The sequence below is a fragment of the Enhydra lutris genome, unplaced genomic scaffold, assembly GCF_002288905.1.
Source record: "Enhydra lutris kenyoni isolate GAN:26980312 unplaced genomic scaffold, ASM228890v2 scaffoldscaffold21, whole genome shotgun sequence".
NCBI classification, from domain to species: Eukaryota; Metazoa; Chordata; class Mammalia; order Carnivora; family Mustelidae; genus Enhydra; species Enhydra lutris.
Window position 1 is genome coordinate 35,706,839 of NW_019154105.1, and position 26,347 is coordinate 35,733,185.

General features: G+C 35.9%; 1 protein-coding gene across 4 annotated transcripts in view; it reads left to right on the plus strand.

The window, feature by feature from the left end:
• LOC111148923 (PDS5 cohesin associated factor A) overlaps positions 1 to 26,347 on the plus strand; it is a 140,079-nt gene that overhangs the window by 33,828 nt on the left and 79,904 nt on the right. For all 4 annotated transcript variants that reach the window (XM_022505714.1, XM_022505717.1, XM_022505716.1 and 1 more), the window contains exons 3-6: positions 18,377 to 18,580; positions 19,691 to 19,777; positions 20,289 to 20,386; positions 24,886 to 25,012. In XM_022505714.1, the coding sequence (XP_022361422.1) occupies positions 18,377 to 18,580; positions 19,691 to 19,777; positions 20,289 to 20,386; positions 24,886 to 25,012 (516 nt within the window). The remainder of the gene's footprint in view (positions 1 to 18,376; positions 18,581 to 19,690; positions 19,778 to 20,288; positions 20,387 to 24,885; positions 25,013 to 26,347) is intronic.

Genomic DNA, 26,347 nt, shown 5'->3' on the forward strand with positions numbered 1-26,347 from the left:
ACTTAGCCACAGTTTCCTCATCTGTTAAATGAGGATGTTATTAATCCCTCCCATAAGTAATCAGTGTATTAGAGGAGTTAATAGTACATTTAAATTACTTGAAATATTCCCAAACATAGCAAAAACTCAATAAATAAAATTATTAGTACTATTACAGATACTTTACCTACAAAAGTATGCCTTCATTGAGAATTTTTTCTGTTACATGAGGGTCAAACTGTAGAATAATTAATTGGTTTGTATAATGTTGACTTCACTCATTTTATCCTTCAACCTGTTACCCCAAGAACATCTATGATTATGTTAAAACCGAAGTCAGAACCTCTGAAACCTCAGTACAGGTGCGAGGCTTCAAGGCTATTCATATTTTAGGACCTTACAAATGTCCCTTGAAGCTAAAATAGCTTCTGTGATGAGTTGTTTCTGTTACAGTCAGTATCCAGGTTATTTTTAGGACCCTAGTAGTACTGGATTACCTTAAAAGTGGAATTAAATGTAGTAAAACATTTCCTCTAGTTAAGAAACTTTCAGGAGTCATTGAAAGTGTAGTTTTATAGTATATACTTATTAAATGGCTTGGGACTAATAGAATGGGCCTTTAGAATAAATTTGGGTTTGGAGTTCAGGAAGAGGGTAGTGGTATGTGTAGCATCTAATTTTTCTATACCACGCAATTTAGGTATAAAATAATAATGTCTCATTAAAGAATACTAACATCAACTAAATATATTAGTAACAAAACAAATTGTATCATTAAGTAATCTCTACTGGCTTGTTAGTAAAACAGCTTATTGGGAAAAAAAAAACAGCTTATTGAGTTTTTCCCAGAGAATAACTTAATTTGTTGAAATTGAATGAAATAGCTATATTGATGCTTTGTTGTTGTTTCTTGTGGGTTTTTCCCTCCCTCTTGCCCAGGTGCAGGGTTTCTTTCATTTTTCATTAGGAATTATTCAACTTAAACTAAAAAAATAAACACTTCACCCATTTCTCCCACCCCTCACCCCCCACCTCTGGCAACCACCATTTTGTTCTCTGAGCCTGTGAGCTTGGTGTTTTGTTTTTGTTTTAAGATCCCACATATAAGAGAGAGCATATGGTATTTGTCTTTTTCTGACTTACTTTACTTTAGCATAATGCCTTTGAGGTTCATCCATGTTTTGAAAATAACAAGATTTCATTCTTTTTTGTAGTTGAGTAATATCATGGTGTGAGAGTGCGTGTTTAAAAAACACAATTTCTTTATCCACTCTTCTGTGGACACAAGCTGTTTCCATATCTTGGGTGTTGTAAATAATGCTGCAGTAAACATGAAGGTGTAGATATCTTTTCAAGTTGGTGTTTTTGTTTTCTTTCTTTTTTTTAAGATTTTTTTTTTTTTTTAAATTTATTTGACAGAGAGAGATCACAAGTAGGCAGGGAGGCAGGCAGAGAGAGAGAGGGAAGCAGGCTCCCCGCTGAGCAGGGAACCCGATGTGGGGCTCGATCCCAGGACCCTGAGATCATGACCTGAGCCGAAGGCAGAGGCTTTAACCCACTGAGCCACCCAGGCGCCCCGGTGTTTTTGTTTTCTTCACATAAATATCCAGACATAGAACTGCTGAATCATATGGTAGTCCTATTTTTAATGTTTTGTTTTGTTTTAATATTAGCACTTGAAATGTATACATAGTTATTGACAAATAAGAATTTTAGAGATTTACATTCTCAGACTTGGTCTACCACTAAAGTCTAGAGCATGTCAGAAAGTGTATTAGTACATTTCATTACCTCAGAAAATACGCACTTCAACCTTACTTTACAAGACCAGTGTAGAATATGTAAAATGGGGCCCCTAGCTCTTAGAGATCAAAATCTTGAGAATACATGATTTTTACATTATCCATTACAGCAAGGTGACACCATAGTATAAATGCTTTGTAATTGGTACTCTGTTTTCTGTTCAGAGGAGTCAGAGATCCATTCAGATGAGATCAAATGGGCATCAAAAAGAGGAAGCAGAGGGGCATCTGGGTGCCTCCATGGGTTAAGCATCCAACTCTTGATTTTGGCTCAGTTCATGATCTCGGAGTTGTGAGATTGAGCCCCATGTGGGGCTCCATGCTGGGCATAAAGATTCTCTCTCTCCTCCTGCCTTTCCCCTCCCCCAACTTGTGTGTGCACTGTTTCTGCCTCTTTCTCTAAAAAAACAAAAGAGGAAGTAGAATTTGGGCAGAATTTTTTAAGTTAATTATTATTTTAATCAAGAGTATATTTTGGGGTGCCTGGGTGGCTGAATCAATTGAGCGTCTGCCTTTGGCTCAGGTCATGATCCCAGGGTCCTGGGATTAAGTCCTCCATCGTTTTCCCTGCTCACCAGGGAGCCTGATTCTTCCTCTCCTGTTCCCCCTGCTTGTGTGCACGCTCTCTCTCAAGTAAATAAATAACATCTTAAAAGAAAAAAAGTATTTTGAGTGAGGAGGATAGTTAGAGGTAGAAGCAGTTCTAGGGCCTATTCATATATTTCTTCAGTTAAGTATTGTGCTCTCTATGAGTTCTTTCTTTTTTCCGTGCAAAGCCTTAAAGATGCTTAGGATGGGACACCTAGGTGGCTCTGTTGGTTAAGTGTCCGTCTCCTGGTTTCAGCTCAGGTCATGATCTCGTGGTGGTGAGATCAAGCCCAGATCAGGCTTTGCACTTAGTATGAAGTCTACTTCAGATTCTTTCTCTCTCAAATAAATAAATTAAAAAAAAAAAAAAGATGCTTGGGATGTTTTTGGAAGATAATATAGTTTGATTAGAGGGGATTGAAATCAGTATAACATTATATATTTACAAGTGTATACATACATATATATTCATACATGGATATATACATACATCAAAGTAAGATAAAAGTATAAATTATGATGTTTTAAATGTCAAAAGATCTTGGTCAGTGGGAACCATTGTTTGAATTATGGTGACATTAAAATAGATGTTTTAAGAATAACTTAGAAGTATTGAGTTTGAAAATTAGAGTAAGATAAGGTATGGTGTAAGAAGGAATGTAAGTTGTATAAACTGTATTCAGTATTAAGGTAACTTACTTTTGAGATAAGCAGTCAGGGCCCTTAAGAATACTGAAGTTTTGGGGCACCTGGGTGGCTCAGAGGGTTAAGCCTCTGCCTTTGGCTCAGGTCATGATCTCTCGGTCCTGGGATTGAGCCCTGCATTGGGCTCTCTTTGTTTGTTTCCCCCTCTCTCTGCCTGCCTCTCTGCGTACTTGTGATCTCTCTCTCTGTGTCAAATAAATAAATAAAATATTTTTAAAAAGAAAAGAATACTGAGGTTTTGGGGTGCCTGGGTGTTTCAGTCGGTTAAGCATTTGCCTTTGGCTCAGGTCATGATCCCAGGGTCCTGGGATCGAGCCCCACATTGGGCTCCCTGCCCAGTAGAAAGCCTGCTTCTCCCTCTCCTACTCCCTGTTTGTGTTCCTCCTCTTGCTGTTCTCTCTCTGTCAAATAAATAAATGAAATTTTTAAGTAAAGAAAAAAAGAATACCGAAGTTTTCTTGAAAGACATTTAAAATCTAGTGCAATGAAAAGACAAAATAATAATGTGGTAAGTTTGGTCAGTGTGTCACTTAAACTTTGAGCATTAAGCCCAAAAGTTGCTCTAATCTGTTTAACTCCCAAATCAGAATGTGTATTAGACAGACTTTATTTTTGTAGTTCTAATGGCTTATGCATTAACTGTGCTCCTGCCTCACCTGCTTCTCTCAGATTTCACCCCAAATTTACATTAGATGGAAGGATTTATGTTACAAGTAATTATATAAAAGTGGAAAGGAGTACATGCTGGCAAACAGCTCAGTACTCATTCTAATCTAGCAGTCCATGTGTACACTTAGTGAGCCACCATATTAGTATAAAAATCATAAGATTTATGTAACTCCAAGCTCACGTTTTCACCCCTGAAAGGTGGATTTTTTTGTTGTTGTTTGAAGATTAGTATACAGGTAGAGATTGTCTGAACTAATGGTTTCAATCATAATTCATCAAATAGAGTGCTGTGTACAGTTTTATAGATTCGGACCACACAAATGAATACATTTTATTGCCTTTGCAGTATTTAAAAGTCCTAGTGCAGAAAAGACAGAATTATAAGTAAAATGGAAAAAAAAAAAAACAACAGTTTGAAAATTTAAAGCCCTGACATGTGAGAGTTAAAATGGTGTCAGGAAGGTATTAGATCCTGAGGTGCAGGTTTTAGTTTTTAGCCCTAGAACTGGCATTAACTCATTGCATTTTTTTTTTAAGTTAATATCTCTAGGTCTCCATTTCTCCCTGTATACCTCTTCCTCTCCCCTTCTCCCACTTCTTCCTCTCATTTTTAATGGAGTCGAAATTTTTGAAGTCCTTACGTTATCTAAAAGGTAATTAGATTAGTTGCTTTAAAGGGAATCTGAGATTCTTATAGTACATGTAATATTATTTTATAAATTTTGTCACTTTTTATTATGGAAAAATTCAAACAGATCCAAAAACAGACAAAACAGAATAATGAATTCCTGAAGCAGACCTCAAGCATTATATTGTTTCATTATTATTTCAAAATGTATTCCTAAAAAAATAGAATACTTTATTTTTCAAAATCACACAATGATTAGCACACTTAAAAATTTATTATTAACTATTACTGTAATTAAAAACAGCTATTAACTATTTTACTAAAAACATACATGTTATGCTGTGTCTCTTATGTATGAAATATAGCTTACAAAAAATTTGTAAACTATGTAGTTTAATAAGTAACTATAAAGTGAACATGTGAATAAAGAAATAGTATTGGGGTGCCTGATTGGCTCAGTCATTTAAGTGTCCAGCTCTTGATACCAACTCAGTCTTGATCTTAAAGTCATGAGTTGAAGCTTCTGCATTGGGCTCCATGCTGGGTGTGGAGGCTACTTAAAAAGAAAAAAAGGGAAAAGAGAGAAAGAAAAAAAAATATATCAATACACCCAAACTTCTGTAAACACTGTATCAATGCAGTCTTCTTAGTTTGCTTATAATGTCATTGTCTATGTATGCATCTCTAAAAACAAAGTTTGATTTTTTTCTAGTTTTAGATTTTGATTTTTATATGAATGGAATGATATCATATGGTTCCTTGTGTTATACATCTTATTCAATGTTTGAGCATCGTCCATGTTATTACTTATATCTGTTTTTCAATTATTTTTATTGCTAAATAGTACTCTTGTACTACTTATCCAGTTTTTGTTGACATTTGATTTCTAGGTTTTTTTGGCATTTACCAACAACATTGCTGTGAATATACTCGTATACGCATTCTGTGTACATGTACAACCTGCTTTAGGGCATGGACATAGACATACACATAGGTGAAATTGTTGTGTCATTGGGTGTGCATATATTCTACTTCACTGAAAACACCGAAGTGGTTGTATCGGTTTACATTTGAATTAGCAGTGAATGAGAGCTCTCATTGTCTTTGCTGGACCTTTAAAAGGTTGATTTAATTTTTACCAGTGAGGAAGCTAAAAAAGATCTTAGACTCTTTCACCAAGGTAGTGACTTAAAAAAAAAATAGTTTTAGGGGCACCTGGGTGGCCCAGTCATTCAAGTGTCTGCCAGGGCTCTGGGATGAGCCCACAGTGGGCTCCCTGCTCAGCAGGGAGCCTTCTCCCTCTCCCTCTACCACTCCTCCTGCTTGAGCTTGCTCTCTCCCTCCCTCTCTGTGTCAAATAAATAAATAAATAAAAAACCCAGCTGTATTGACTTAAGATTGAAAATACAATAGGTTGCACATATTAAACTATGCAATATGCTATAATAATATATCTACTTTTTGTTACCAGTTCTTAGCACAGAGGAGTGTCTTTGTTATACTAATTAGGCAACTCTTGGCCCTCCCCTAGACTCTTGGAGAGTCATCAGAAAGTCCAAGCACATGGTTTGAGAGTTGGAACTTTGCCACCTGACCTCTGAGAGAGGTGAGAGGCTAGAGATTGAGTTTAGTCATATGATAATTAATCCCATATTAAAACCCCAATAAACCTCTGGATACTAAGGCTCAGAGGAGTTTACTAGTTGGTGAACCCACTGCTGTGCTGGGAAGGTGTTGTGTTAGATTCCACTACAAGAGGGCATGGAAGTTTTTGTCCTCCTCTTTCCTCCCGAAGTGTTTTTTCCACTTGGCTGTTCAGAGTTGCATCCTTTATAGTAAAGCTGTAATTATCAGTATTGTTCTTTCAGTGAGTTCTGTGAGTTGTTCTGAGAAATTACTGAACCTGAGGGTATTGTAGGAAGCCCCAAAGATACAGCTGGTTTGTCAGAAGTATGGGTGGCCTCCAGGACTTGTAGGTGGCATCTGAAGCAGGGGGCAGTGTTGAGAAGAATTTTGTCCTCTTAACTTGTGAGGTTTGTACTCATTCCTGGTAGTTACTGTCAGAACTGAATTGTAATGTTGTACACCTAGTTGGTGTCAGAGAATTGCTCTCAGGACGTAAGTTTGACAAGTTTTGACATACATGTATATACCAGTGTGTAATTTTTTTGTAAAGTGTCTGTTCATATCTTTCTCCTATTTTTATACTGTGTTAGAGGACTCATACGCCTACCTGATTTCAGAACTTAATGTGAAGCTACAGTAATCAAAATTATATGGTATTATTAAAAGGATAGATAAATAGAGCAGATAAATAGAGCAGTGTTACATAATGGAGAGTCCAGAAATAGACCTGCACATTACAGTCAGTTTTATTTTCAACAAAGATGACAAGACTGTTCAATAGAGAAAGCATAGTCTTATACAAATGGTGCCTGAACACCTTTACCTGAAACTCACAGGACATATAGGAATTAACTCAGAATGAATTATAGACATAAATGTAAAAACCTAAAACTATAGATGGTCTACAAAAAATTCAGGAGGAAAACTTGCAGGCTTTGTTTAGGCAAATACATCTTAGGGTCAGATACAAAAAACACAAACCATAAAAGAAAAAAATTGATAAATTAGACTTCATCACTTAAATCATCCTTAAAGCATTCTGTATTGTTAAGAAACTTAAAAGATGAGCCAAACATTGAGAGAAAATATTTGCAAAATACATATATGATAAAGAATTGGTATCCAGAATATATAAAGAATTCTCAAAACACATTTAACAGAAAAAAAAAGCGAGAGATTTGACAAGACACTTCACCAAGAAAATGTACAAACAGCAAACAAATACGTGAAAAGATGCTCAATTTTGAATTTCATTAGTTTAATTTTATTAGAAAATACAAATTAAGGGGAGCCTGGATGGCCCAGTCAGTTAAGCATCTGACTCTTGTTTTGGCTCAGGTCCTGATCTCAAGTCCCTCCCCCTCCCTCTTAAAAAAAAAAAAAAAAAGAGGAAAGAAAATACAAATTAAAAAACCACAATGAGATGCCACTACACCCCTGCTAGTATAGCTAAGAATAAACAGAAAACTAAAACTGGTTACTGGTTCAGCAAGGTTACTGAATAGCAGCTGCCTCTCTCAAAAACAATGCTCATGGTAATGCACAGTAATACAATGACTTTGAAAAATGTTTTGGCAGTTTGTATAAATATTAAAGGTGAATATACAGTTAGTATATAACCCAGCAATCCAACTCTTAGGTTTTTACCCAAGAAATACAATATAAACATGTTTACAAAAAAGCCTATACATAAATACCTATAGTGGCTTCATTCATTGATTGTCAAAAACTAGTCCAAATACTAGGCCAACATGTCTCAAAAAAAGCAAAATGATTGAAATTCTGTAAAATACATTACATACATAAATATATGTAAAATATATTTAAACTATATTCCTGGGGTACCTGGGTGGCTCAGTCATTTAAGCAGCTGCCTTTGACTCAGGTCATGATCCCAAGGTTCTGGGATTGAGCCCCATATCTGGCCCTGCTCAGCAGAGAGCCCACTTCTCCTTCTCCCTCTGCCTGCTGCTCTGCCTACTTGTACTCTCTCTCTCTATCAAATAAATAAGGTATTTAAACTATATCCCTACTGGAATACTTCTTGGTTAAAAGGAACAAATTAACTGATATATGCAACAACACGGATAGATCTCAGATGCAATATGCAAAGTGAAAAGCAATAAAATTGCCAAGCCTCTTGTTAGATCATGTTTCTCAACCATGGTCCTGTTGACTCACTCAGCCTGCAGTTGGTGGTTGTGGGGAGCTGTCCTGTGCATTGTTGAGTAACATCTTTGGCCTCAGTGCACTACATGCCAATAGAACTCCTTTTCTCTATGTTACAACCAAAAATGTCTCTAGACACCATCAGATGTCCCCTGCAAGTGGGAGGCAGATTCACTCCTCCTTTCTTGGAGTACAAATTTGGCTTAGTTTTTTTTTTTTTTTAAAGATCTTATTTATTTATTTGACAGATAGATCATAAGTAGGCAGAGAGGCAGGCAGAGGGAGGAAGGGAAGCAGCTCCCCGCTGAGCAGAGAGCCCGATGCGGGGCTCGATCCCAGGACCTTGGGATCATGACCTGACCCACCCAGGCGCCCCAAATTTGGCTTAGTATTTAAATATTAATGTAGTTCAACATAAACTACTATAAAATGGAAAACTCATGTTGTTATCTCAGTAATTGTAGAAAAAGTATCTGAGAAAAAAGATCCAACACATCATAAAAACTAATAGCATTTTAGGAATAAAATAGCAGGGCGCCTGGGTGGCTCAGTTGTTAATCGACTGCCTTCAGCTCAGGTCATGAACCCAGGGTCCTGGGATCAAGCCCCATATCAGGCTCCTTACTCAGCAAGGAGCCCGCTTCTCCCTCCCACTCTCTGTGCTTGTGCCTCCCCCGCCGCTGTTTCTCTGTCAAACAAATAAATAAAATCTTAAAATTTAAAAAAATAATAAAAGAGAGCTTTTCAACCTGATAAAAGCCATCTGCAGAAAACACCAGTTAATATAATACTTAAGATGAAAAATCAAGATGCAATGTAGGGCTCCATCCGAGGACCCTAGGATCATGACCTGAGCTGAAGGCAGACACTTAATGACTGAGCCACCCAGGCACCCCTCTTAATAGGTTTTTTTGTTTAAGATTTTTTTTTTTTTTTTTTAATTTATTTGCCATTGGGGCGCCTGGGTTGTTCAGTGGGTTAAGGCCTCTGCCTTCAGCTCAGGTCATGATCTCAGGGTTATGGGATGGAGCCCTGCGTCGGGCTCTCTGCTTAGCTGGGAGCCTGCTTCCGTACCCCACCCACCCTGCCTGCCTCTCTGCCTGCTTGTGATCTGTGTCTGTCAAATAAATAAATAAATAAATCGTTTTAAAAATAACATTTATTTGTCAGAAAGATAGCACAACAAGGGAGAAGCAGACTCCTTGCTGAGCGGGGAACCTGATGTGAGACTCAGTCCCAGGACCCTGGGATCATGACCTGAGCCAAAAGGCAGATGCTTAACCAACTGAGCCACCCAGGCATCCCTCTTCATAGTTTTTTTAAACCTGTTTAAAGACTTGTATTTCTCTATTAAGTACAAAAGAAGAGGGAAAACAACTTTTCAGAATAATTTCTTTACCTGAAAAGATGGCTGTATTGACATTTTTCCTTAAATTATTTCCAACAGTTTGTAAATTGTTGATTTGAGGACCACATAGAACATGTAGACATGTTTTGCTTTTCCTTTGCAATAGTGGGAACTTTTTGAGTTGCTAAAATTCTCAAATCAGATGATTTCACTTCAAATTTTATTGTATACTAAACACCTGGATGATTTTGCAATATTTTACTGCACTGTCACCTGGAAATAATTAACTAAAGCTCACTCTGTCTTTAGTTGGGACATGTGTTCTCCATTTCTTCCCAGTCCTTCTTTCCATGTCACTCTTCTCTGGTTGTGACCCCTGCTATAGACCCATGTTTAGGATTATATTTACTTAAAAATTCTAAATAAATTTCTAGCAAACAGGTATGTACTTATTAATTGATTATCTAGAACCGAGTAAGTTTTATGCCAGAACGGTAGGAATATATATCAGGGGTCACAATGTTGGTGTGTGTGTACATGCACATACACACACACACAACACTCATATGTATATGTAATCAGATTAGATGTTAAAGATGTGTTTTGTGCAGGATGCCTGGGTGGCTCAGTTGGTTAAGCGTCTGCCTTTGGCTCAGGTCATGATCCCGGGGTCCCACGTCGGGCTCCTTGCTCAGCAGGGAACCTGCTTCTGCCTGCTGTTCTCCCTGCTTGTGCTTGGTCTCTCTCTTTCTGACAAATAAACACATAAAATCTTAAAAAAAGAGAGAGAGAGATGCATTTTGTGAATTCTAATGTTTTTTTTCTTAAAAAAGTATATGCCCACCCACTTTGTGCCAGTCAGTATTCTAATCATTGAGAATACATATGTTAACAGACAAAATTATTTTCTTGAGAAACCTGTAATTCAATTTATTTTTTTAAGGTTTTAAAGTAGAATTAGAATACTTTGTGTCATTGTAACATCTGTAACATCTGTGTATCAAGTTAATTATGCAATGGTAAATATGTTCTTTTAAAATCAGAAACTCTTTTTTTAAGACAAGTCTGTTTGGTGAAACTTTCATTTCAGCTATTAATATATATGTCTTGTATTTTGTGGTAAATGCATTCATTTTTAATTTCAGTTTCTTAGTTTGGTAAAACTTCAGACTTAGAAAAGCTACAAGAATAGTAAAAAGAGTCTCCTGTGTTCTCCAGATATTAACTTTACTCCTCTTTTCCTCTCTGCCTACTCCCATTTCCTATATGAGCACAAAGCCGTTTATAACAAAAATAGTGTATTCACTTTAAGATTCCATTTTTGAGGGCGCCTGGGTGGCTCAGTGGTTTAAAGCCTCTGCCTTCAGCTCAGGTCATGATCTCAGGGTCCTGGGATTGAGTCCCGCATCGGGCTCTCTGCTCAGCGGGGAGCCTGCTTCTTCCTCTCTCTCTGCCTGCCTTTCTGCCTACTTGTGGTCTCTGTCAAATAAATTTAAAAATAAAAAATTAAAAAAAAAAGATTCCATTTTTGATGTTTGTGTTTGGGCTCATAGGGAAAGTGATATGTAGTCATCCTCATCTGTATTTTTGCCAGGTTAGGTCATTCATGCTATACTTGTCTATATTTTATGAGTGTATTAATAGCATTCCTTTCTGAAAGTTTTTTTTTTTTTTTTAAAGATTTTTTAATTTATTCATTTGACAGAGATCACAAGTAGGTAGAGAGACAGGCAGAGAGAGAGGAGGAAGCAGGCTTCCCACTGAGCAGAGAGCCCGATGCGGGGCTCAATCCCAGGACCCTGGGATCATGACCTGAGCCGAAGGCAGAGGCTTTAACCCACTGAGCCACCCAGGCGCCCCCCTTTCTGAAAGTTTTGAAAACCTAGTTAAGCTGATTCCCAAGGATCATATGTTCTTTTGTGTTTTTATTTTTATTATACTATTATTATTTCATCCTGAACTTTATTTTTTTGTTTTGTTTTGTTTACATGTTTTGATATATTTGTGTTTATTTTACCTGGTTGTAACATTAATTAACATGTAGCTAAGAAAATATCTCCCCAGTTTTAGAAGTCATTTGTACTGATTTTTTAAATTGTGGTTAAATATAAGTAACATAGAATTTACCATTTTAACCATTTTTAAGTGTACAGTTGAGTGGTGTTAGGTACATTCACATTGTTGTACATCATCGGCACCATCCATCTCCAGAACTTTTACATCATCCGTAACTGAAACTCTGTACCCATTAAAGGTACACAAAATCCTCATTAAATACTAAGTCCTCATTCCCTCCTCTTGTTAATCACTGATAATCACTGTTGTACTTTGTCTCTATAAATTTGACTACTCTATGTACCTCGTGTAAGTGAAATCATATGGTACTCTGAAAAGGATATAAGAGAGGCACCAGGATGGCACAGTCGGTTGGGCGTTTGCCTTTGCCTTGGGTCGTGATCCCAGAGTCCCTGGATTGAGCTCAAGTTGGGCTCCCTGCTTGGCAGGGGTTCCTGCTTCTCCCTCTCCCTCTGCCTGCCACTCTGCCTACTTGTGCTCTCTATCTCTCTATCAGATAAATACGTAAAATCTTTATAAAAATAATAAAAAGGATATAAGATACTGGTGGGGAACTAATATAATAACCACTGTCACAGCTTTCAAAGATTTTTTTTTTACCACAACCCATGTTAAGGAATACGCTTTATATTGTGCTCCCCAGTTCAAACAGCCATTTATGTGATATTTATCTGAAACCAAATTTCAACTAAATTATACCTTTTTCATATGTGTTGCCCTCTAATGTTTTCTTTTCTTACCTCCCTTCTGTGCTAAGTATTGATCTTGTTCTGGGGCTCTGTGAACCAGGGCAGATTACCTACAAGTGCATAACTTTCCTTAACCATAAACTTAGATGACAATAATACCTACCTCTCAGAAATATTGTCACGAATAAACCATTGCCATAATGATTGCTTCAGAGCCTCCCACACGTGAAAGATCAGTACCAGCACAAAATGGATGAATCCTTCCTGTCTATCTTGACAAAGCTTAATGCTGCTACTGCCACACACCACAAAATGCCTTCGCTCCGTAGGTGCCAGCCAAAAAAAGAAAATAGCAGAAGCAATAGCAACATAACCTCTTCCGTGCTTCCACTTTCCAAATCATGAATAAGTGCTTCTGATTGGCTAAACTAGGTTATAACTGTAACCCTTAATGTAAGATGACCAAGGATGTATAATTTTTAGCTTTCCTGCTTCAGTACAGAAAGGCATATTAAAAACTGCAGAATGGATGTGGTTTAATTTAATCGTTGCTGTATAGTAAAACAAAACCTCATGGGTTAAAATTATTATTCCTCACAGCTCTGCGATATGATTGCTCCATGTGGTGTAAGCCAGGGTTACTCTTACAAGCTAACTTTAGCTGGGAACGCAGCTAGGGAAGGCTTTGAGTTTTCTGTGTAGTCTGCCTTTAAATGTTGTCTCATTTTCCAGGTGTATGGTCTCTTCTTTCTTGGATAGTCTGGTCTTCCTAACAGCGTGGCTGTTGGGTTTCAGTAGGAAGCATCCCAGCCTCTCTGTGCACCTGGTTACCAGGCCTTGCCTTGCATTTTGCTTGGTAAAGTCCCATTGGCCAAAATAAGTCACAAGACCAAAACCGGTGTCTTTCTGAGAGAGTACCAAAGAAGATATAAATATTATGAGACATAATATGGTAGTTAGCCTCCAAGATGGCCCTGAATGAGCCTCATTTCCTTATATTTTGACTAAATAGGGCTGTCCTGAGTAATTAATAGGCTATTTCAGAAGTGACAGTGTAGGTTTTTGAAGGTTAGTTCATAAAAGATTGCCATTTATGACTTGGCGCTCTTGTATCGCTCTCTGGGAGAAAGCCAGCGCCATCCCATGAGGACATTTAGAGCAGCTGTCTGAAGAGCCCCTGATGCCTTTTGCTAAAAGCCAGTGCCAGCTTACCAACCATGTGAATGAGCTACCTTCATAGCACACCTGGTAGGCCCATTAGACCTTCAGATGATTACCGCTTTGATGGATTACAATTTCATTAGAGAGTCCAAGCAAAGCCACCAAGCCAAGTCACTCTCCCAATTCCACCTGCATAGAAACTGTGTGACAAGTATATGTGTATTGTTTTAAGGTACAGAGTTTGGGGGTATTTTGTCATACAGCAATAGATGACAAATACATAGATTTTCCTATGTATTTGTCCTATTTCCTATATAATAGGAACTACCATTTCTTTTTTTTTTTTTTAAGATATTATTTATTTCAATCTCAAGTAGGTGGAGAGGCAGGCAGAGAGAGAGAGAGGAGGAAGCAGGCTCCCTACTGAGCAGAGAGCCCGATGCAGGGCTCGATCCCAGGACCCTGAGATCATGACCTGAGCTGAAGGCAGAGGTTTAACCCACTGAGCCATTCAGGTGCCCCGGAACTCCCATTTCTTATATAATAAAATTTTAAACTCCTTAGTTATGGCATTTAGGAGTACAGTTTGCCCTTTTTTACTTAGTCTCTTGCCTCCCGTGAACTTGCTCAGATTGCTTCAGAATACTTTGTCTCTGATGACTTCAGTTTCACAACTCCCATTTGGTGCTTTTTATTTCTCTAAGAATTCCTAAACTTCAGGTGTTTATCTTCTGTATTATATTATTAATTCCAACTAGATAATCTCTACTAAAATGTTAATAGATAACCAAGAAATAAGGCTTTAACATCTCAAAGGAATGTTTGTAGTTGAATAGTAAGTAGGCTCTCACTGACTAGTAACTGCATACCAAACCAGGATACAAAGCTGTAGCAGAATGGCAGGAGAGTTTTGGTATTTCAACCAGAGTAGTTAGTACTATACCGATCTACATAGTCTTGGGACTTTTTTCACCAGTGAAGCCATCTAACATTGGAGATTTTTTTTCTGGGAAGGTTTTAAATTTCAGATTCAGTTCCTTTTCATAGAAATAGAATTATCCAGATAGTGTATTTTGTGTGACAGCCCTCTTCAATGTATTATTATTTTTATCAGGATAAATAATATAATATGTCCTCTTTTTAATTCCTGATATTGGCAGTTTGTGCCTGCTTTCTTTCTCCTTGATTTATTCTTAAAGAGACATGTCCATTCTATTAGTCTTTTCAACAGTCAACGTTTGGCATTGTTTGGTTTTTCTCTTTTGTATGTTTTTCAAGTTCATTGAAGTCTGTTTGAACTTTTCCCCCCTTTGATTCTACCTTTTTATCTACCTTTTTATTTAATTTGGTATTTTTCTAACTGCTTGCAATGGAAATGTAGATCACTGGTTTTTCATTCTTTCCTCTTTTGTAGCTTATACATTTAAGGCTGTAAATTTACTATAAGTACAAATTTAACTGCATCCCCCAACTATTGATAGTTAATATTTTCATTATCATTTAGTCCAGAATATTTTCTAAATTCCATTATAATTCTTCGAGCATTTGACTTTCACTAAATATATAAGGAAGAAAGATAAAAGCAGCATTATTATAAACTTCCATATAGTAAGGAAAAAGGGATCACTTATCAATTTGTTTGAAGCCAGTACAACCTCATTTCTAAAATGGACAAGGTTGGGGACACTTGGGTGGCTCAGGTGATTAAGCGTCCAGCTCTTGGTTTTGGCTCAGGGTCATGATCTCAGGGTCATGGGATTGAACCCCATGTTGGGCTCCATGCTTAGAGCAGAAAATGCTTGAGATACTCTCCCTTTCCTTCTGCCCTTCCCCCTTTTCATACAGTCTCTTTAAAATAAGGAAAAACAATAAAATGGACAGAGTTGTCTTTAGAAATCTCTATTATTGGTCAGTTTCTTTTGTGAATTAAAGTAATTGAAATTATAATTTCAATTTAATTGAAATTAAAAATTGAAGTAATATAATAGCATCTCAAACCTAGCAATGTACAAGTGTTATGACCTAGCTGGTGTTATTTTAAAATGGAAACTTGGGCTAGAATTAGATTTTAGGAATGGAAACTTGGATTAAAATTAGAAACCAGGGGCACCTGGGTGGCTCAGTGGGTTAAAGCCTCTGCCTTCGGCTCAGGTCATGATCCCAGGGTCCTGGGATCGAGCCCCACATCGGGCTCTCTGCTCAGCAGGGAACCTGCTTCCTCCTCTCTCTCTCTGCCTGCCTCTCTGCCTACCTGTGATCTCTATCTGTCAAATAAATAAATAAAATCTTTAAAAAAAAGGAAAAATTAGAAGACCAGTCAGTGAGATTTATTTTACTTACAGAATTAGGAGGAAAATATGATCACCTCAGCATGCACAGAAAAAAAATGATAAAATTCAATACATATGATAAAGTCATCTTCTGTATGATTTATTTCACCTAGCATAATACCCTGAAGGTTCATCCATGTTGCCATGAATAGCAAGATTTCATTTTTTTTTATGGTAGATTAATATTCTGGTGTGTGAGTATGAGTGTGTGTTTGTGTGTATCGCCTTTATTCTCTTCTCTATGGGTGGACATTTAGGTTGCTTTTGTATCTTGGCTATTGTAAATAATGCTGCAATAAACGTAGGGGTGCATGTATCTTTTCTAATTAGTTTTTTTATTTTCTTCAGGTAAACACCCAGAAGTAGAATTATTGGGGCATGTGGTGCTTCTATTTTTAATTTCTTGAGATACCTCAGTGCTGTTTTCCACAGTGGCTACACACATTTACATTCCCACCAACAGTGCAGGAGGGGTCCCTTTTTCTTCACATCTTCTCTAATACTTGTTATTTCTTGTATTTTTGATACTAGCCATTCTGACAGGTATGAGGTGATATTGCATTGTTGTTTGCATTTGTATTTTCCTGATGATTAGTGATTAGTTGAGCATCTCTTTATGTGTCTTGGCCATCTTTATATCTTCTTTGGAAAAATGTCTGTTCGAGTCCTCTGCCCATTTTTAAAAATTAGGTTATTCGGGGTTTTTTGTTGTTGAGTCTTACAGGTTCTTTATATATTTTGGATATTAACCCCTTACCAGATATATCATTTGCAAATATCTTCTATTCAGTAGGTTGCCTTTTTTGGTTTATTGATGATTTTCTTTGCTGTGCAAAAGCTTTTTAGCTTGATGTAGTCCCAGGAGTTTGTGTTTGTTTTTTTTAAAGATTTTATTTATTTATTTGACAGACAGAGATCACAAGCAGGTAGAGAGGCAGGCAGACAGAGAGGAGGAAGCAAGCTCCCTGCTAAGCAGAGAGCCCAATGTGGGGCTTGATTCCAGGACCCTGGGATCATGACCTGAGCTGAAGGCAGAGGCCTTAACTCACTGAGCCACCCAGGCGCCCCCAGGAGTTTATTTTTGTTTTTGTTTCCGTTGCTTGTGGAGACAGATCCAGAAAAATACTGCTTAAGGTCAGTGTCTAAAAGATTACTGCCAGTGTTTTCCTTTAGGAGTCTTATGGTTTCAGGTATTACATTTAGGTCTTTAATCCATTTTATATTTGTGTGTGGTCCAGTTTTATTCTTTTGCATGTAGCTGTCCAGTTTTCCCAGCACCACTTATTTAAGAAACTGTCATTTCCCCATTGTATATTCTTTCCTCTTTGGTGGATTGATTGACCATATAGGCATGGGTTTATTTCTGAGCTATATGTTTTGTGCTAGTACCCTCGTGGTGTTTTTTTTTTTCTAATTCTCTTTTCTTTTTATTAAAGTGTAACTGACACAGAATGTTACATTAGTTTCATATGTACAGCATGGTGATTCCACAACTGTATGCATTATGCTGTGCTCACCACAAGTGTAGCTACCATCTCTCACCATAAAATATCATTACAATATCACTGACAATATTTCTTTCATCCCCATGACTTATTCATTCCATAAGTGGAAGCCTGTGCTTACAACTCCCCTTCACTCATTTCCCCATCCCCTATTAACCCTGTAGTTTTGATTATTACAGCTCTATGGTATGCCATGAAATCTGGGATTATGATACCTTCAGCTTTGTTCTTCTTTCTCAAAATTGCTTTGACAATTCAGGGTCTTTTGTGAGTCCATAGAAATTCTAGGATTCTTCGTTGTAGTTCTGTGAAAAAATACTTTTTTTTTTTTTTATGGGAATTGCATTGAATCTGTAGACTGCTTTGGGCAGTATGAATATTTTAACAGTATTCTTCCAAATAATGAGCATGGGTTTTTTGTTTTAGAGTGATTCTAAAATGTACATTTGATAATTTTTGTAATTACAAACAATAAGAGAGGTTATTTTATAATTACAACTTTTAATCAGAAGTACAGCTACAGGGCGCCTGGGTGGCTCAGTGGGTTAAAGCCTCTGCCTTCGGCTCAGGTCATGATCCCAGGGTCTTGGGATCAAGCCCCGCATCGGGCTCTCTGCTCAGCAGGAAGCCTGCTTCTCTTCCTCTCTCTCTCTCTGCCTACTTGTGATCTCTGTCAAATAAATAAATAAAATCTTAAAAAAAAAAAAAAAAAAAGAAGTACAGCTACATAAAAATGCTTAAACATGGTTTTCTTTTGTGAAATCCAAAACCTACTAAAGTGTGAAATGAGAGCAGTTTGAAAGAGCCTAAATCAAGGCAGCTTTGATAATAAAATATAAAAGAAACATAATTGATGATATTGCAGAATATCAAACGAATTTGGTTGTATGTATGAGACTAAGAATTTTTTTAATCTGGGTTAAATTTTACCTAAAATGATTAGAGTCTTAAATGAAGATTTACACAAATTGATTGCGAATCCTCTGATAGTAACTAATTAATAGTTTGTGTTGTAATGGACATGAGTTTTTTAAAATATATGTCTTCTAATTTGTAAATATCAGGAGTTGAGTATTTTTTTCTTTTAATGTACTTTTACAGATGGTAGTAAAAACTTTTATGGATATGGATCAGGACTCAGAAGATGAAAAACAGCAGTATCTCCCACTAGCCTTGCATCTTGCATCTGAATTTTTCCTCAGGAATCCCAATAAAGATGTGCGTCTCCTTGTAGCATGTTGTTTGGCCGACATTTTTCGAATCTATGCCCCAGAAGCTCCATATACTTCCCATGATAAACTTAAGGTAAATAAAATCTTTACAGAATTAGTTTACTTTTATACTTTATACTCTAGCTTACCTTTAAGAACTAGCTTTTATTATTATTCACCTGTCATCATCACAAGATTATATCGTAAGTTGTAAAACAGATGAATTATTCAGTTGAAATTCATTGCATAGCCACAAAAATGACTGGTATTTTTATTGAGGCATTGAAAGATGTAGATCTGAACTAGCCCCTGTGCTCTATGTAACCTTCATGATAACCCATCACAAAGCTCAGGTGGTTGAATTGAAGGGATAAATAGAGGGTTAGTGATACTTTATAAAACAATAATGTAACAGAATTTATGTATTCAGATGATTATTTCACCCTGCACAGTACATGCAAAATTATATTGTGCTTATCTCAGAGGTTTCTGCCTTTGTTTAAAATGTTTGAGGAACTCTTTTAAATTGATCTCTTTGAGCTAACTTCATATTCTTAATAATTTTTATTCCCAGCAAATTTTAGTATTTTGAACTGCCTTTTTTTCCATTGTCCTAAAGTCATTTTTTTGCATGTTGATTCTATTTTGGGTTAAAACTTCTTAAAAAAAAAAAAACAACTTCTAAAGAAAGCTTATTAAGAAATGGCATACTATTGTTATGAAAAGCACAACCCTTGAACCAGTCTATTATTGTTTTTGTTCCACACAAGTTTGTGGTCACACATCAAATTCAAACTACTGAAAATTACTATTTTCATGTAGGAAATAGTAATGGAAAGACTCTTGTCCAGATCCTTAAAATGAAGATAATTGTTTGCCATGATGCAAGATGAAGATAATGAGTAAAGCGGACGTTCTGTAGTAGAAGAAAGGGCAACAAGATAGAGAATTTACGGTTCTCCAAGAATGAGAAAGCCTAAAAATTTATGCCAGTAATAATTTTTATTATCATTTTTAAAAGATATAATTTGCTTTGTTCTCATTATTTGGAGTAGTGGACTAAGCCAGTCCCAAGTCATTTGGCTAAGGAGAATTTTCTTTTATTGTATTTAATGGAGAATATGTATAGACTATTATTAGTGTATTATGAAAGAATGATAAGTGTTTGTGTCTAAATTAATTTTATCATTTTTTTTTTTAACAGGACATATTTTTGTTTATTACCAGACAGTTAAAAGGTTTGGAGGATACAAAGAGCCCACAGTTTAATAGATACTTTTATTTATTAGAGGTAAAAATAAAATTTAATAAATATCACACTATTCATGTAATAGAAAATTCCTTACAGTAACTTTATAATGCAGGATGAATTTTTTGTTTTATACAAATCCCACTTAATAAAATGTCTTTTTTAAGATAAAGTACATTCCACTGGAAAACCTATTACTTGAAACTCTATTTTCATCTTTCTGTTTTTATTCGTTCTAATCTGAAGAGGGATTAAGTTGAATTAATTTCCACTTGCTTATATTTAGTGTGTGTGTGTGTATATATATATATATCTACTAATCTCTAGCAATTTAGTATTTTTCCACTAGAGTAAGTTAATGCCAACAGATATATGTCTCTTTAAAGGTCACAGTATATGATAACTTTAACAACTTTAATTTTATATAGTTTTGTAAGCTTTAATAGAGATTTATAATTCTATAAATTGTAGTATTGAATTTGCTTTTGTGTAGCTATTCTGTGCAAGTGTAAATATTTATTTATTTATTTATTTATTTATTTATTTATTTAAGAACTTAGCTTGGGTTAAATCATACAACATCTGCTTCGAATTGGAAGATTGCAATGAAATTTTTATTCAGCTTTTTAGGACTCTCTTCTCAGTGATCAAGTAAGTTATTTTTTAAGCATTTCTGTTTGTCTCTTTCCTTGCTGTGCATTTTGAAGTATTGTGTACTTTGCCTGTGACTGTGATCTTTTAGATTTATAATGAAATGTTTCCCTTAGAAGACTTGACATGAAGAGGAAAATAACCAAACCTGTTGTCTGAAAGCTGCTTTTGCTTTTATACCACTATTTTAGTTAGGTATCAGTTTTATTGGTTGACTCATAAATGTGATGTATGTGATAAATGTAATGAAATATTAAATTATGAAGTGGAAATTATAAGTATTGTAAATAGCATTAGTGAGTGCTGAAAATCAGTACCTCAGTGGTTAAGCACACTGACTTCTCATTTTCAAGTGAGGAAAAAACCTTAAGCATTGCTCCTTCTTTAGAGAAATAGGGAAATTAATGCATAGGGAAGGGGAGTGTGGTGGCTTGCCCAAAGACAAATCACTGAACAGGAGAGCCTAAACTCTGATTTCAGTTCAGTGTTTTGTTGTGTTTTATTCTGTGTTTGTTTGTTTGTTTGGGGGTTTTTTGGGTTTTTTTTGTTGTTGTTTTTTGGTATAGTAAACCAAGCATCATCATGAGATATGTTCTACAGCATTGCACTATATGCAAACATAATGTTTTCATATAAATTTTAAATTTTCTAGTAACCATGTTAAGAAAGGTTAAAAAGAAACAAATTAGATTTATTTCAATAATATACTTTATTCTACAGTATCCAAAAGCATTAATTTTTTTTTTAAGGTTTCTTTATTTTAAAGAGAGAGAGCATGGGCAAACATATGTGAGCAGGGAGAAGGGCAGAGGGGGAGAGAGACTCTCAAGCAGACTCCCCACTGAGCTCGGAGCCTGATGTGGGGTTCAGTCTCATGACCCTGAGATCATGACCTGAGCTAAAATCAAGAGTCCAACAATTAACTGACTGAGCCACCCAGGCATCCACAAAAGCATTATTATTTCAACTTGTGGCTCTGTCCATATTACAAGTTTTCAGTGGCCATGTGGCTATTGGCTAATGGCATCCATATTGGATAGCACATTTCTGGAGTTTTCTGTAGATTTTTTTTTATGGACACTATGCTATCATGCTTTCTCTTTCCCTGGAATGGTAGGAATAGAATTTAACCTGGCATATATAGGAAGGAACTGGATTGAACTGGTGTAGAAATGGAAACTTATAAAGAGACTGCATGAGAAAAAGCTTCCTTTGGAACTAAATGAAGGCATGAAAAAAATGATAAACTGTATAAACTTTACCTTTTGTGTTAGTTAGCTTTTGCTGCATAACAAAACAACCCCAAACTTGCTGGCTTAAAATAGACTCCATTGTATTTGACTCCTAATTCTGTTTGGCAGTTCTTTTTGTCTGTGCTGGGCTCACTCCTCTATTTGCAGTCTGTTGACAGGACATCTGGCAGTTGGCTGAGGTAATAGGACAACTAGGTCATGTGTCTCTCTCTCTCTCACATTTTCATCATCCAGCTGGCTAGCCCAGGCCTCTTCAAATGCTGAGTGGGTTTCAAAAATAGCAAGAAAGAGCGTGCTTTACCTCACAAGCACTTTTTAAACCTCTGCCCACTTCATGTTTACTTATGTTTCATTGGCCAAGGAAGGTACATAGTCAAGCCTAGATTCAGAGGTTTGTTAGATAGACTCCATATCTTCGTGGAGGAACAGAATTTTAAAGCCATATGAATATAGAGATAGAACAATTTGTGGCCATTTTTTGTATCCTGTCACATTTTTGCAACTTTTTCTTTTAAAATTAAAATTGCCAACAAAATTCTAAAACTCTTGAAATTGTCATCATTCTGCCCCCTTGTTGACCTTTACTGTCAACTTAGTCCACTTCCCACTCTGCCATTATACTTTCCTCTCACAATTACTTGTACATACACACACCCTTTCTTTGATCCATTAATATTTTTATTTCCTGAACCTAAAGATGTAAGTTTGTTGTTGACCTAATTAATTAATTCATAGTGAGCTAGGAGTAAATAAAAGACTTGGCTTTTGGGGGCGCCAACGTGGCTCAGTCGGTTGATTGGCCAGCTCCTGATTTTGGCTTAGGTCATGATCTTGAGATCCTGGAACTGAGCCATGTGTTCCCTGCTCAGCAGGGAGTCTGCTTAAAGATTCTCTCCCTCTCCTGCCCCTTCCCCTGCTCGTGCTCTCTCAAACAAATAAATTTTAAAAGACTTGCCATTTGAAAGAGGAGCTCATTATTTTGTATTTACTGACACATTTACCATTTGTCTGGTGTTCTTCATTTCTTTGTGTCAATGCAGATTTCTATGTGGTATTGTTTTTCTTCAGTCTGAAGGACTTTCTTTAACATTTCTATAGTTCTGGTCTGTGCTGATAGATTTCTTTTGGTTTTGTATGTCTGAAAATGTCTTTATTTCACTTTCATTTTTGAAAGTTATTTTCATGGTAAAAATTCTAGGTTGATAGGCTTTTTTCTTTTGCTTTTTTTGTTTGTTTGTTTTTTCTCTTTTAGTACTTTTAAAGATGTTGCTCCATTTTCTGGTTTTCATTGTTTCTAATGAAAAGTTTTTGTCATTTTTAATCTTTGTTCCTCAGTACACAATGTATCTTTTTTCTCTACCTGCTTTTAAGATTTTCTCTTCATTACTGGTTTTAAACAATTTGATTATGATGTACCATGGTGGAGTTTTCTTTTTCTTGTGCTTGGGGCTCGTTGAGCTTGGATATGTGGGTTTACCATTCTGATTACAAGATACCCTGTGAATTGTGAGATTTTCCAATTTGGTTGGAACATGTTCTATTCTAAGACCTTTGTAAATTCCAGGGATTATTCCCTCTGCTCCTTTCAGGTGGTTCCTTTCCCAGACTCAAGTCATTTCTTCACATACATGTGCTGATTAGTAAGCAAGCACTTGAAGACTCAGGGATACCTTTACAGACCTGCTCTCTGAATAGGTCTCCCCCCTCTGATATTCTGCCCTGCAAACTCTAGTCTTTCCAGACTTAGAAAAACCACTAGGCTCTGTCAGTATCTTCCCTTCCCTTACTGCGGCCTGGAAAATGTTTTCCTCTCTCAGCAACATGTGCATGATGTGCAGTGTCTGAAAACTGTCATTTCATATATTTTGTTCAGTCTTTTAGTTAGTTTGAGGTAGGAGGATAAGTCTTACCCAATTATTGAATCTTGACTAGAACCTGTGGAAATCATTTTAAGCTGTTTTGTTTCTCTTCACTCTAATTCTTTCCTATCCGTAAGTATATTTGGGTCTGAGAGTTAAATACTCTCTTCAGTTTTTTTGCATCAGTCTGAATATTTCTATTTTTTCACCCTTGCACACACTCCCCCTAACATATAGTTGATCCTTCATGATCTTGGCCTTTAGTAAACAGGATATTTGAAAGAGGGTATGCTATAGGGGTATCTTTCTAAAAGTTGTAGGGAACAGTGTATCTAATGTGAGAATTTTTCCACCAGCTTCAGAAATTTTCATCTTGCATTTTACCATCAAGTGTTCAACAGGTCTCTTATACATTATTTCAGGTTAATTTTTTAAAAAGTAAGAGATACATAAATGATGTTAGAATTTTGCCTTGATTTAAACTTTCTGTATCCCTGTATCTGTAGTATCACTAAATTGTATCATTTCTCTTGATTTATCTTTACATATATATCTGATAAATGTGAAAATGGATATTTCAAGTCTTTAGTTAAGATGTAGTCAAAGGAGAGAAGCCTAGATGTTCTACTCGTTTTTAGCAGTTTTATAGCCAGTCTTCTTAGGTTAAGTACTGGATCAGCAGTAGAGACGTATTTATTGAGGAGGCCTACAGTTGATTCTTCACTGGCATGGCTTAGAAAGTAGGACTAAATCTGATTCTAGGCTTTATACCTTGTTGACTACTCATTCTTTTGAAATTCTTTGTGAGATACCTAAATGACATTTTCAGAAACTTCTAGTCATAAATTCTGATAAAAATTTTATATCAGACTTTTGATTTTCAGTATTGGTAAACTAAAATCTCTAGTGACAAAGATATTATAGCTAAAATTACTTGTATTGGCTAAGGTTTTTTTTGATGTTTATAGTTTCATTTTGGAAAATGTATTAATATGTAAAAGGCTGAAGAACTGTCTATTATCATTATCTTGTACTTTTTTTTGTTTTCTTAATTAAAATTTTATCACCTTTTAAAATCTGGGGACATATAAGCAAGATGTCCTTTCTTTGAAGTTGATGTTTTTGTTTGGTTGATTTAACCCACTCTTTGACTCCTAATTGTGTGGTGACTTAATTCATTTTAAAAGTCTTTGATTTTGTAAACTACTTTACAACAATACCTTACAGCTGTTGTTATAGTTAGCAGAGCGAGAAAGTAAATAGAACAGTCAAAATTTATGTGCCATTAATTAGTATGCTTTCTTCAAGTAACAATTCTTTTATCTGAGATAGTTGTTTTAAACTAGGAAGTATAATTTTCAAGCCTGATTTTTTTTTTTTCTTTAAGCAATAGCCACAATAAGAAGGTACAAATGCACATGCTAGACTTGATGAGTTCTATCATCATGGAGGGTGATGGAGTTACTCAAGAATTATTGGACTCCATTCTTATTAACCTCATTCCTGCACATAAGGTCTGTATAATATGAAGATATTAAGGGTTATATTTAAAGATACTACTACACATATAAAACATAATTGTTTTCCACCGTTTGCAATTTCACGTAATTATTCCCACTATCATTTTCTAGCCCCAATAAAATAGTGTAACACTCATCAGTCTTAGAGCTATTGTTTTTAGGAGATTTATTGATTAACATATATTATAGAAGATTTTCATTCAGTAAAGTGCTTCCTGTTTTCTGGAATACAAAAATCTTTCACATTCACTTACCTGTAATGTGGGAATTAGAAAGTACTGTCTTGGTTAGGTGTTTGTTTTTTGTTTTGGGTTTTTTTTGTTTGTTTGTTGTAGGATTTTTTGGGAAGGAAAATGTAGTTCCTTCTTTGTAACACAGATGTGGGACATAGGAATTGTATTTCTTCTCAGAATCCATTTTTCTTGGGCATTTTCAGAAAAAGATTTGGGCAGAAGCAGGAACTATATGGTTTAATGTTAAGCGGAAAGAGATGATTCATAGCTGTATATTTCTCCCTGTTTGTTTTTTCTGTTTTTCTCTGTTAACTTCTTCCTAAGGACCTGAAGTACTTAGCTTTCCACAAGCTCCACCACAGGGCTGGATTCAGTTGTACCGTATTTTTGATATTTACCCTCCCTCTCTTTTCTTCTAATGGTTCAGTGACCTATTATCGGATGTTAGATGAACAGTGTATCTAATAATGCATTTATCTAATAATGCAATTAATTAGAAGTTTTTCTTCTTCCAAATATTAATTTGCATTTTATTAATTCAAATGAATCTGTAATTTGCCAAAATTTTGAGAGTAATGGTGGGGGGGGGACATGTCAGACAAATTGAAGAGGGGAAAACAGAGGAATAGATAGCATATTTGGTGTTTATATTCTCGTTAATATTTTTATGATTAGGAAATACATATACTGTTTTAGGAAATAGAAAGGTTACCTTAATTTTGAGTTAATTTTTTACCTTTTTTTCAGTGGAATAAAATCTTGAGCAAGGGTCAAGAAGCTATGTCTTGTAGAACAAATCTAGTTCATTACCCATTTATGTAAAAATTTTTTTTGAGTACAGCTATGCTCATTCATTTTCATTTTGTCTGTGGCTGTTTCACACTCAACAGCAGAATTGTGTAGTTGCAGCAATAACTGTATGACTCAAAAAGCCTAATATTTCCATCTGGCTCTTTGCATAAAAATTTTGCTGATTACTCACCTAGAGTATAGGGTTTCCCAGCCTCTTTTTTGGGAGAGGTATAAGATGATGGTGAATGAATCTGTTTAGTCCAAAACTTCAAAGTATAGAGATGCTGATAGGTACTCTTTAAAA